Below are 13,351 nucleotides of genomic sequence, written 5' to 3'. Positions count from 1 at the left end.
TGGATGTGGCCTAGATCTCGCTAATTAGCGAGGTCGTGATTAGGTGAGTTTATGTGACAGTTTGAAACAAGTAGGGTCAACGGGTACCCATTACGTGATGTTGGGTGGCCCTTTAAGAAATGCACCCTTCATTTTAAACTGCGCCTACTTTCAAACGCTTAAAGAAATCATAAACGGGCTGTCCGTGAGGCTTGGCATCCATCTTGTCACTGTCGTGGTTTACCAACTAATGTTCCTGTTGTCCTCCCCTCCATGCTGCCCCCCCCCCCCCCCACACACACACTTCTCCATGGCTGTGTGGCTATTTCCCGAACCCACTAGGACCTGGATAAGACTCAGGAGGACGTTTTGAAACATCAGGCTAGCATTAGCGAGTTAAAGCGCAGTTTTATGGAGGCCACCCCCGAACCGCGTCCCAGTCAGTGGGAAAAGCGTCTCACAGCCAGCCCGGCTACCAGCCTGCGTCTGCAGGCCCAAGGGGTATGTTCGCCTCCGGTCCTCCCGTTACCAAGCCTGCCTGCATGTCCTCTCTGGTGTGTCTCCAGTCTGCAGGGTAGCCCTGGCTCCAACCTCAGCCCCTAGCGCTGACTCTGTTTCAATACGATGTGACAGTTGGGATGTAGGAGTGTCCTTCTGCCCCTCCGCCGAATTCGACACACTCTTAGGGCCACACCTTCTCCCCACACCACCCCTCCGCCAGCACTCTGAACAGATGAGTAGAGAACCCCCATCCTCTCCCCCACGTCACTGGAGTGCCTAGCAGCTCTCTTCCTTTCTCTGTCTCTCTCGTCTCCAGTTTCTCTGACTGGCTGTGGGTTTATAGCTCTTACCCATAATCCCAACTGTCACACAAGGGCCTCCCGTCTCCTCAGTCTGCCTGTAAAAGCTAATCTTTGTCAGATGGTTTTTCTTCTCTCTCAGCCGATGACTGGCAGAGCTTTTCTCTTTACTTTGTCTTCTCTGGCTGTTCTGAAGGATCGGCCTCTCGTCTGATTCACTCTGACTGTTCTTTTGCGCTGACAGTTTAGATTTTAATAATAACATTTTCTGTCCTAAGCTGTAGATACAGTGCCTTTGGAAAGTATTTTACCCCCTAAATTGTTCATTCTTATAATGTACTACAAAGAAATCTCAGATTTCATTTAAATGTATAAAACCATTCATACTGCAAAGGCCATGCAGGTAGAGGAGCCCAGCCAATACTAATACATTAGTAGTCAACCAAGCGTCAAAACGTCTTCGTAACATATTTGACAGCAGCAGTAGCTGTGAGTCTGGGTATTGAACGGTTTTGCATGTCTGAATTGTAAAATATTTCCCTATTCTAAAAAGTATTCTAAAGCTTAAACAGGTTGTATATTATAGTTAAACATCTTTTTTTTTTTTATTCCTGCCATAGATTGTCAAGCCAATTGAAGTAAAAACTGTAACAGGCCACCTGGGAACATTCGGTGTCATCTTTGCAAGAAACAACAGTGTAGATTTGGCCAGTTGAAGGTCTAGCTTACAGTAAAGGCTAAAGTGTTGTCTGTTTCTTGTCCACTGGAAAGCTAGATTTGTTTTCCACTGACTGATGGAAAGCAGACTGAAGCAGATTTCCCTCTAGGCTTTTGTCTGTTGTATCTTAAAGACCCTGGACCATAACGCTGACAGGCCATCATTTGATGCAACCACCAGCCTCATGCTTTTTATTGGGTCATTTAGCTTTTGATCCAGAACTTATTTAGGCTTGCCATAACACAGGGATTAAATCATTATTGAGAGATTTCAGCTTTTTGTTCTTTATACATTTGTGAAAAATGTATCGAACCAAAATTCAGAGATTATTGGATTTTGTGTGTAGATTACAGACTTAAAAACTCAATGTAATCCTTTTTAAATTCAGGCTGTAACACAAGTAGGCGAGTGAAAACCTTCTTAAGGCACTGTGCACGTTATTAGATTGAACCACCCTAGGTTCTCCTGCTCTTGTTTTTCTGTACTTCTCACATATTGCCCTGCTTCCGTTTATTGAAGCAGTTACCCTGGGCACAAGCATTTATCTGCACACTGCTTTTGTGATTTGTGTTGAGAATTCCTGTCCTTCTGCACTTCAATTGTCACTGTTGTGTTATTTCAAAATGTTTGCTGAATTCCCATGTGCTGGTGCATCAGTGTAATCCCTTTCTTTCAGTTGGACGCATCTCACGTTTGAGTTCCTGCTTCCTGTGTTTCCCCCCTGTGTTTGACTATGTTGAGTGAACTTCTGCTGCATGCCTCTGAGGTGTGGTTTTACATGTTATGTGTCGTTCCTGGATCACACATCTCTGAGCGCTTCTATTGAAATCACTGTGTTTCCTCTTCCCGCTTGTCTCTATTCCCGGTCCGTCCCTCCGTCACGTCTTCAGAATGAATCACCTGGCTCCCTGTTCTGCTGAGTTTTTCAGGGCAGTTCTGCCTTCTGTTGTTGTTGCACTGTTTACTGTGTAGACCGCTGTTGAAAGTGACAGCTCTTCTTCTTTTCTTCTCTCCATAAATATGTCTGTCTCTTACTCTGACCTCTTTACTTTGTCATTTTCTAATCCATGTAGAGCTTAGAAGAGGAGATGACCTCCATATTATTCAGTAAATTTGCCTGCGAGTCTGGGCTGGTTGACCCTGGCTGCACTGCCACTAAGCGAGCAGCAGAGGGCGCCGGTGCTGTAGGCTCTGGCCCTCTGGTTTCACCTCTACGCACTGCCGAGGTGCTCCTCAGTACAGATAGAATTACAATAACCAAACATCAATGTCACATCCATGCAACAACTAACGTACTTTCCCATGATGCATCTTCTGTATCTACCTGCCACACCAAGTTCATGACCAGTCCAGACCAGCATGCAGTCACAATAGTGGCGCAATTTACATTGCTGACAAGATATGTTACTAGCAACTATTCAGTAAATATTTGCAGATGATCTACTCATTCTGTTCACTAGCTGTGAGAAGTTATTGAGCAAACAAAGCTGGCCATAAACTTTTCCATGAATCTTTCCATTTCACTCCCTTGTGTCATTCAACAATTCCTTCGCCTCTGAATGCTGGTGTTTTGTCATCTCTGAGTGTCCTGTGTGTTACTACGGTGTCCTATAGACCTGTTCACGGTTCCCCTCCCACACACGTTCTGGTCGCGTCACGGTAATGTGTGTGTGCTAGAGACAGAGAGGGAGGGAGATGGGGGAGAGAGAGAGAGAGCCGGTCTCCTCCTCCTGCTGCTCCGAGGGGAACCTGCGCAGTGCTATGGTAAAACCCTGGTGTTTCTTGATGCCCTGCTGACGACTGCCTCTGTTGGTTGCTTTCATGTTCTACAGATAAGCCAGGAGCTGCTCCCTGACCTTACAGTCGACAAGGTCACCCAGGTGGTCCCCCCCCCCCTTTTAAACTCCACCATCACACACAAACGCATCTCTTCCAGCTCATCTCTTGTCACCTTTCCGCCATCTCTTCTTTCAGTCAATACACCTCTGTGTCTCTGTTTGCTGGTTCCCATTGTGCCGGTCCGTCACCATATCCATCACCGTTTCCATCCCTCCTTATCGGCGCCGCGTTTGCATTTTTCCTCAGTTGGTGCTGTTGTTGTCCTTTTCAGTTGGGCTGTGTGGTCATCTTTTACGTTGTTGTTTTTCTCTCTCCATCCCGTTGTGTTTATTCTCTGGTGTAGAGTGCCGATGACAAACAGAAAAAAGGCGAGGCGGCTTGGCAGGCGGCAGAGGTTGAGATTGAAGAGACTGTAGTCGTCAAGGAGATCAGGGTGGCCCCGAAAGGCTCCGTCACCATCACTGCCCCCGAGTTGGTAGTCACCCCAGACCATGTGGAGGTGGAGAAGCCCAAGGAGGAAGTGATGGTGGAAGTGAAGACGGAGGTCAAGGAGGAGCAGAAGAGGCCTGTGAGCTTGTCCTCCGACAGCCACAGTGAGAGCGAGGAGGAGGAGGCGGGGGAGTACCACCCCCAGGTCCCTGTCAGCTTCTCCGTGGACCAGATCAAAGAAGAACCCGAGGAGGAGAGGGAGGAGGTCAGTGAAGAACCAGAGCAAGTCACGCCGCCCCTTTCAGAACCAGAACCGATGGCAGAAGTCAAAGCACAGGCCCAGCCTGCCGATGTAATCGTGGAAGAGATTCCCCTGGCAGAGCCAGTCCCTGTAGCCCAAGCCCTCGCCGAGGAGGAGGAGAGCACGGAGGACATCCTCCTCACCCCTGACGAGACCCCTAACGGCCACGCCGAGGCCCCCGAGGATGAGGCCGGCCTCGTGGCCCTAGAGGAGGTGGGGGAGGAGGAGCCCAGAGTCAATGGGGACGCGTCTCACGCCGAGACGGAGCGCCTCCCCCAGGTTATTTGTTGCTCTGAGGTAAATGAATGGCTGGCGTCTCCCAGAGCTGTGTGCTGCTGAGCCGTGCACACGCCCTTCTGACCTCCACCACCCGCCTCCCCTCCTACCTACATACCTACATACCTAGCTACCCACCTACCTTCATAATGCGCCTACATACCCACCTGCTGCTTCTGTCCACTGTCTGTCTGTGCTTCTCTCGCTCGGCGCCTGAGCCTTGCACCGCCGTGCGACTGCCTGAAGGCCTTTCACCTGCACAGCGGTCGCTTGGGCTGTTCTTATTACCCGCTAAAAGAAGTCGAATGCCCATAGGTGATAACCGTAAGAGGTAATGGCCGACGTCCCCTGGCGGCGGCGGCGGTGGCACCTCCCGTCGTGGATCTGTCCCTGAGCTTTATCTCTCTGTAACTACGGGAACCATGACCAGCTGTCAGTCTGGCACCTTTCTGTTGGTGTTCTGCTTTAGAGTGTGTGTCCCTTCCTCCATCCATGCGTTATACACACTGTGGCCACTTGTCGCCCTCGTCCCTGTGTTTGTGAACGCACCGGCGGGTGGGTGGGTGGTGGGGGTTTACCGTTGCATGGGAGTGGAGCCGTCGGCTGCATGCGTGTGTGCGTGTTGTGTACTACAGCATGTCGTGTGTGTGTGTGAGTCACAGCGTTCGTTATTTGGAAACGCAGATGCATGTCTGTTGTACGATGCGATGTTGGTCTCCTGTGGCAAAGATCAGAGCAAAAATGCATTGCTACCGTCAGTCACGTGAAGCAGAGGAAACCTCTGTATATTATTTGCTCAATTTGCCGTTTTGTTTCGCATTTTCAGTTGAAAACGTAGCTTGCATGCGCTTGGTTGCATGGTTGCGCCAAAGACATTATAGTTCCCTGCATTTTTGTAATGTTGATTTGCAGCTCCTGCATGAGTTCTGTTCCTTTGGCTTTAGAGGTATTTGCGTGGTGCAGTGGACCTGTGTGCGTGCGTGTGTGCATGCACGCACGTGTGTGTGTGTGTGCGCGCGCATGTTGGTCCTGACTCTTCTCCCCCACTGCTCCCCAGCCGCCCGTGGTGAAGACAGAGATGGTGACCATCTCAGACACGTTTGCGGCCCAGAAGACCGAGATTGCCACTAAGGAGGTTCCCATCGTGCACACAGAGACAAAGACCATCACGTACGAGGCCGCCCAGGTCAGGCCAGTCCTCTGAAAGCCCGCTCGTCTCCCTGGTGGTCCGCGCGTGTCTCTGACACTCTAACCGCCCCTTTGTGTTCGTCCTCCAGCTGGACGGCTCTGGAGACGGCGAGCCGGGCGTTTTGATGACGGCACAAACCATTACATCCGAGTCACTGTGCACCACCACCACCACTCACATCACCAAGGTAACGTCGCCATGGTAACCAAGCAGTCTCACACGTCACAAAAGTAACCCCACGTGTCACCATGGCAACTGCGCGCATGGCCAGGGTCTTCTCAAAGGCAGCACGATCCATGAGGCGCCGGCCCATTGTGTAGACACTGTGAACTCTGGCTGTTATTCTCTGTGGTCTGTAGCTCTGTGGTCTGTAGTTATGTTGTCTGTAGCTCTGTGGTCTGTATCTCTGATGGTGGGGCTGTGACTGGCACTTACTCAGCCCACGCAACATTCTGTGACTTAATGGTGATTCATAGAAGCCAAACCCCAGGCATGTCTGAATGCTGCGCCAGGCTTAACCAGAGGTACCTAGTGGACCTGGCTTAGAACAAATAGACCCTAAACAGAGGTACCTAGTGGACCTGGCGTAGAATAAATTGACCTTAAACAGAGGTACCTAGTGGACCTGGCGTAGAATAAATTGACCTTAAACAGAGGTACCTAGTGGACCTGGCGTAGAATAAACAGACCTTGAACAGAGGTACCTAGTGGACCTGGTGTAGAATAAACAGACTTTAAACAGAGGTACCTAGTGGACCTGGCTTAGAACAAATAGACCTTAAACAGAGGTACCTAGTGGACCTGGCTTAGAACAAATAGACCTTAAACAGAGGTACCTAGTGGACCTGGCTTAGAACAAATAGACCTTAAACAGAGGTACCTAGTGGACCTGGCTTAGAACAAATAGACCTTAAACAGAGGTACCTAGTGGACCTGGCTTAGAACAGACTCTGAATGGCCATGGAGAATCTGCACTGTTGGACAGTGATGCCTACAAACTGTCAAACATCAGTTTTTCTCTGTCTATTGCCGACAGTCAGCAGAGTCATTTTAACACATGGGTGGAATGTTTCTCATTCAGTACTCGTCCATGTGAGCACTCGTCCACAGGGGTGTGACATACTGGGGATAACTCTAATTAAGGGGGATGTTTCGGTATCAAATTCAGTGTGTGCCATGGAGCACCTTTAACAGCCTTGGTTTTACTAGTACAGCATGCTTGGCTGATTTCTGACCACCTGGCTGTTTGCAGACATTGAAAGGCGGCCTCTCAGAAACCAGGATTGAGAAACGCATTGTCATCACTGGGGACTCGGACATCGACCACGATCAGGTGACTGTCTCTCACACGCTTCCGATACTGATCACCAATGACGCAGTGCAATCTGTTGTCATTTCCCATGTAGTCATAGTATATGGTAAATAGAATATTCATAGTATATGGTAAATAGAATATTCATAGTATATGGTAAATAGAATATTCATAGTATATGGTAAATAGAATATTCATAGTATATGGTAAATAGAATATTCATAGTATATGGTAAATAGAATATTCATAGTATATGGTAAATAGAATATTCATAGTATATGGTATATTTGAATGTACAATAATATTAATCGCAGTGAACCGCTCATACTGTGTGCAGTTAAGTGATATGTCTTTAAAAAGTAGATTGTAGCTATATTTACAAAGAAGGGGCATTTTTATTTTGGGGCCTAGTATCTCTTGTGTCTGCTTCCAAGTGAAAAGATGAGGGCTTATTAAGCTTTTCCAGGCAATGTCTTGGCTGAAGGAGACGGATGGCTTCTTGGGAAAAGACCTTGCTCTTTTGATTTATCGCATCAAGAGTTGTCTTATTCTTTTTCCTTGGTAGAAGAACACATCTGATTGGTATTTTTCTCTGGCCATTAATCTAGAGCAGACAGACACACAGATACACTACATTCCCGTGGGACGGACGCTCCTTCACAACAACACACTTTGTTTCCACATTCTAAGTTTAACCCAAACACGGGCAGGCATCCAAGTCATGGTTTCCATTGGCAACACCCCATCCCCACCCCCACACCCCATCATTTGTCCTCTCATTTTCTGCCGTTGCCCTCTGCTGTCCTCATCATAATCCATAGCCTACCTCCATTCTGTTCGCTGTCCCTCTGTGCGCCTGTTTATTTTCTGTTAATGCCATCATCTCCCTTTTTCTTTTGGACGTGTTGTCGCGGGGTCATTTAACCGACCGGGTCAGGCCTTGGCCCAAGCTATAAAGGAAGCCAAAGAGCAGCACCCTGACATGTCAGTGACCCGGGTGGTGGTCCACAAAGAGACCGAGCTGGCCGAGGAGGGCGAGGACTGAGGTGCCAGGTAAGGACCAGAAGCCCCCCCCCCCCCCCGGAGGCCCAGGGGTGTGGTGAATCCAGGGGTACCGGGTGAAGGGTCTTCCCTCTCTGCTCAGGGCTACAGTGGCACTACTAGCATAGACCAGCGGCAGATAATTTGTCCAGTTGTACAGTAAGTCCCACACTGAGTCCAACTGTCTCCCTGTCCTTTTCCTTGAGTTCTCCATCTTCTCTGTTTGCTCTCAGTCTGCATTTCTGACTGAGGTATTTTTGGGATGAATCATCAGAATTCATACAAAATGTCAGCAAATCCGACGCCTGCAGTTTGATCTTTTTCACTGGCTTCACTAACCTTGCCACTTCACTGTGAGTGTATTAACATGCACATGACCGGCAGACTCTGGCAGCACTCTCTCCACCAGCTTAAGACTGGAGAGCATATAATGGACCTTGCTAAACAATTGGTGCGAGGAAGGAAAAGGGCAAAACCAATAAGTTTAGTTTGAGATCTCCTCACAATAGCTGTTTCATCAGTTGCTAAGCCATGTCAACGTTTGGCGCTTGAAACTGTTTCAATCCACTAAAGACTCCTACATCTGGATGAAGCTCAGAGACAATTGCTTTGAGTGTCTGTGGGCTCATGAAATACAACCAGAAGTAGTTCAATGCATTAGGATCAAATCAGTGAGGCCTAAGTCAGGGTAGGCAACGAGAAAAGCATTCAAATCTGATACTCGACTCACTAGTCAGGTTGAACTCCCTAGCAAATCTATTTCTATTACGTGTCATTAGATAAGAAGCGTACACATTTGAAAGGGAACTGTACTGTCGTTGTCCCATACACGCATCTATTGACCCGGCCCTGGACAGTTCCGTATGCAAAAACGAATATTTGACTACGTCGATCTCTGCACGTTTCCGGAACACGTCGTCGGTTTCATCCGCATGACTCGCAAAGTAAGCAATTGAATGCGTGGGTAGCGGACGAGGAGCAGAGCCCGTGAAAGTTAGAGGGTGCGGGAATTGCGTGGAGCGGATTAGTCAATACACTACATTCGCACATTATTCTTGTAATTAAATCCACAAAATCCAAATGAAATTTCTGTTGAGGAATCTAAAATCGCTACAGAAAAAAAGTATTTATTTGGAACACGATATCATACATTTATATTTCTTCCAAAACCCAAGGTTAGGCATTGTCTGCTGAACCAAGGCTCTGTGCCCTCTGTGCTCTGTGCCTGCCCAGACTGCCCATCACTGGATCAAATATAACTGCAACAAAGCAGAAGCTCAGAGACAATTTCACAGAATTAGAGCAATGCATGCACCCTCAAAGCACAGTTATATTTAAACAAAAAGGTGTCATTATACTTTTTTCATGTGAGAATCTGAACTGAAATGTAAAGGCCGATCGTAATAGAGCCATAACACTGTTTGTTTTTTTGTCAATCATTCAGAACTATATTGGGCTGATCTGAAATTCTAATTTAGTGAGTGGGTGTGGGCCTTCTGTTGAGTTGGTTCTGGAGAGTCTGGACTGAATCAGGTTGGTTTTGCACCCTTATGGACAGTGGATTCAGGGTGGCTGGATGGATCAATTTGAGCGCTGTCATTACTTTGCGATGACTGTGTATAAACTAACTGATGTTTCTGCCTCCATAATTTCCACATAGTGGAAAATCCTTTGGTTGTTTGGCAAGCTCATCATAGCAGTTGTCTAGTGAAGAAAGTGCTTGTTTACTTCACAGCACAGCTCTAGTTTACAATCCATCTCCAACTGGAAAGTGCTCTGCACATCAGCAACACAATAGCTGCCAGGGGAAAGTGGACTCGGATTGAAGATGCCAATTTATTTCCACCATTTCTACTTCAGAGGACCAGATCGAGGGCCCCAGCTGGAGCAAGTCATGCCTCTCCGGTTCTTCTAGATATAGGAAGAAATGAGCATGACTGCAGCCCCCGCTGAGAGTACTGGAACATTTAGATTGGTGAGACGGCTTGTGTATTCCCCCCCCGTCAGGGGGAATGCAATGACAGCTCAGCTCACATCAAGTGGTTTTGTAACGTCCCTCACCAACACCTTCCCGACAGGACCCGAGAGATGCCTCGCAGACTCCCAGGTGGCGCAGCAGTCTAAGGTGCTCATCCGCAAGCACCAGGCTGGCCACCCACAGTGTGTGCCGTTGGCTGATGAGTGGCTGGGAAGTCCAGTGGGTGACGCAGATCAACCAGCATTGCCTGGCGAGGGAGAGGCATCGTTAGCCGGCATTCTGTGGTCTTATTGGGCTCTAGCGACTCCTTCGGGCGTTTCGGGCACACTCAATGGAAACTGGAAAGTCGGGTGGGCGAGTGTGCCCTCGCATGCTTCGACCCCAAATGACTTCTTGTTTGGAAGAGCTGCGTGTGAAATGGAAACATGTAGAAAACGCCTAGGAGAAAGGGTTTCAACTCTCTGCGATGAGACGCGTTTATAGATACAAATGGGTATGACCAAATTGGGAAAGGGATAAAAAAGGGGCTGTGCATATTTAATATACTTTTAAGCAGGTGAAGGCTGGATACTACCTGGTTTTAGGTTTGCCCCAAGGAGATAGTGTATTTTTAAGTCCCCCGTAGGATAGATTGGCTTATGAAAGTCCAATGTATGCTCTAATAGAGCATGGGATTTGGTCGCCTTTCACTGAAGCCGATGGATTTGTCCCAATTAAATGATAAAAGTAAAAAGGTGTACAGATGATTAACTATTTTAAAAGGTTAAATCAGTTCAAGGGTGCGGCTCCAGTGTGGCGTCGTGGTCTTGGTCACGGCCAGTGTGGGGTTGTGGTCTTGGTCACTGCCTTCCAGTGCTGGTGCATAGCTGTGGACAGGTCACGGGGTATTGACAATGCCAGAGCCTTTGCACCGACAAATACTTCCCAGTAAAACAAGCATTATGATTTGAGGCAAAATGGTTTTCTTCTCAATCGTCAACTATCCCAAATCACCCAGTAGGGACGAGAGAAAATATTGGTAATATCTTGGTAGAAGAAATGTTTAAAATATTTTCTAATCAATGCAAGACCTTGCCTTACTATACCAAATTATCTTTGGTGATGTCAATGAGAGCTCTATAAACAATATTTTGAGCCGTATTGAACACTCCAGGTTTAATGGAATTACATCCCTTTTCTTTCTCAGAGCTGAAGAGCCAGTGAAGTTCATACATGGATGTTTAAGGAACTCCTGTTATCTCCCAAACCGAGAGTCAGCCTGGGAAGAAGACTATGTGAAGACAGCTGAACTCCTATGTGTCTGTGTGTTAAGTCACACACCTTCCTTTTTTATCACTCAGACGAGAACCACTTAGCTAACATTTGTAGCGTGTTTTAATTTTTTAGTGCTTTTTTGCAGAAAGATGAAACAATGTCTACCATTATTAAAACCATAAAGGATTTATCAAGTGGTAATTTTTATTGTTTAGTAGTATTCACATTCCTAGTATGTACAGATGAGTTAATTCATGAGAAAATACATTTCAATACCTTTCTTCCTGCATTCACGCAGCTACAGAGGAACAGGTATTTAGATTAAGTGGGCATATTAGCTTTGGACCTGGTCTTGTTCCATGTTGTCTTAGAGTCAAATGTTTAACAGTTTTTTTTGGGGAAAGGAAGAACTGCAAATTCATTTTAATTGGGAGAGTTTCCAAGAGACCAAATGAGGGTCAGGCACTGTCATTTTGTACATTGCGCTACAGTGCCAACACATTTTCTGTGTCAAAAGACAAACATTCCATAGAAGGGTAGGTGCTTTTTTCACCTCTCAGAAAAAACACAAAAACAACAAAAAATCATCAAACACTAGGCAGCTTGGAAACGTTGCATTTCCGTATTTTTCTGGCATCATTAATCAGAAATATATTTGTAAAAGTAAAAACATTTTTTTTTCTTTTTAACTTTTTGTCTTTCTGTAAACTGATGTTTAGATGATGAGGTGGGTATGTTTGCCCCTTTTAAATATTTTTAATATATTTCAGAGGTTTTTTGACAACTAAAAGAAACACAAAATTGCCACATTTTATTATTTTACCTGTAGATAAAGGAGATAGCTGCCCTTTGCCTAGCACTCTCTGCAATCTGACCAACCGCACCAAACCCAATGAAACTGTCACTTTGCTTATTGGACCCTGTGTATTGCAGACACTTAGATTTTTAGCAGCTTGCTAATTGTGTTGTGTTGTTCCCCTATCCACTCCATCACAGTCACCCGTGTAACACTGTTGAAATAAAAGTTTGTTATTCTCTAACTGGACGACTGGTTCTTGTTTACACCAAAACCCTTCAGCAGCACCGTTTTTTTTTTTTTTTTTACTTCTGGTTGAATGATGCTGTTGATGTAGAGAATTGCATTTCCAGACATGGCATGTGTTTGTGTTTTTAGGATTAGAGAAAGTGAAGCTCCTCCTAATTCTCAAAATATTTTCTCCTAAAAAAAAAAAGGTTATTGTGGACTTCTCTGTACCTTGCCATTTCAACCATAGGGAATCATTTGGGAATTACTTGAACCGTTTTTAGAAAAAGTGTAATAAAGATGGTACAAAAACACAAAATACACACATTTCAATAATAAGAAAATAACATTGTCTCTGTGTTCCTGCTGTTTGTAAACTGTGAATTTGATTTAAAATCCTTTGCAGCTTTTCGGTTCACTCCATAGGTTAGCTGGCGTTTTATCCAGAATCTGTGGGTTGTTTTGTTCTTAGTGCTTGCATTCAGCCCCTCCATCCGCTGTGCTTTCCATCTGGGACGGTTGTGGTTGCATATTCCGACATCCCAAGAGGGTTGTACCGTACCCAGAATGGAGCAATCCAGAGTTCCCCTTCTCAGGCGTGCATCGTCCCCCTAGCACGTTGTCTCCGCCTGGGTGTTCTGTGGCTCTGTCTGCTGGTTCTGTACCAGGCCTGAGGTGCTGCAGACAACTCTGTCTCCACTGAGGTAAAAGAAGTACCGAACCGTTAGTTTGTATTTTACAATGTGAAGACACAAAATTCCACCAAAATGTTAATTAGCTCGTCGATGCAAGTGCCCTTTGTAAAACATTATTTTCTAGCATTATTTTCGAACATTGGGCGCGCCTGTTTTAACCGTTGTGCTTAACGCGCTAAGGGTCAGATTATGTTTAGGTCTCGCTGTGCAACCAAATATTTGTGTGTCTGTCTTTTCGCAACCTGCACTGTTCGACAACTGAGTCCTGCTGAGAGGCAGAGCTCCATCAGTAATACAGTCCATGATGTAGAGGTTGAGTATGTCAAGCAGTGGCGCTTTAGACCAGCTGCACCCAGAGCCCTTATGAAAGGACTGTTGTGATTGTCTCCGGGTGAACGCTTTTCATTTACATCATTAGAATTCGGTGACTTACAAGGGCAATGAGAGCTTAAGTGGCTTGCTAAAGAGAAGGTATTTTCGGCTTGGGGATCAAACCAGAAATCCTTCAGTTACTGT

General features: G+C 46.4%; 1 protein-coding gene across 21 annotated transcripts in view; it reads left to right on the top strand.

Moving 5' to 3' along the window:
- epb41l2 (erythrocyte membrane protein band 4.1 like 2) overlaps nt 1-12,156 on the top strand; it is a 55,607-nt gene extending 43,451 nt beyond the window's left edge. For 7 of the 21 annotated variants that reach the window (XM_020056152.3, XM_034287740.1, XM_034287742.1 and 4 more), the window contains 9 exons: nt 322-480; nt 2,571-2,723; nt 3,330-3,377; nt 3,680-4,363; nt 5,400-5,528; nt 5,620-5,718; nt 6,784-6,864; nt 7,781-7,896; nt 11,049-12,156. In XM_020056152.3, coding sequence (XP_019911711.2) covers nt 322-480; nt 2,571-2,723; nt 3,330-3,377; nt 3,680-4,363; nt 5,400-5,528; nt 5,620-5,718; nt 6,784-6,864; nt 7,781-7,888 — 1,461 coding nt within the window. In that variant the 3' untranslated portion in view covers nt 7,889-7,896; nt 11,049-12,156. Of the gene's footprint in view, nt 1-321; nt 481-2,570; nt 2,724-3,329; nt 3,378-3,679; nt 4,364-5,399; nt 5,529-5,619; nt 5,719-6,783; nt 6,865-7,751; nt 7,897-11,048 lie in introns of all 21 variants that reach the window. The other 14 variants (XM_034287746.1, XM_034287749.1, XM_034287748.1 and 11 more) reach the window with 11 other exon arrangements.
- The last annotated feature ends 1,195 nt before the right edge of the window (nt 12,157-13,351 follow it).

Source organism: Esox lucius, chromosome 18 (genome assembly GCF_011004845.1).
Source record: "Esox lucius isolate fEsoLuc1 chromosome 18, fEsoLuc1.pri, whole genome shotgun sequence".
Classification (NCBI taxonomy): domain Eukaryota; kingdom Metazoa; phylum Chordata; class Actinopteri; order Esociformes; family Esocidae; genus Esox; species Esox lucius.
The sequence above is the reverse complement of the archived record's forward strand: the minus strand, read 5'-3'. Positions and strand labels throughout refer to the sequence as shown.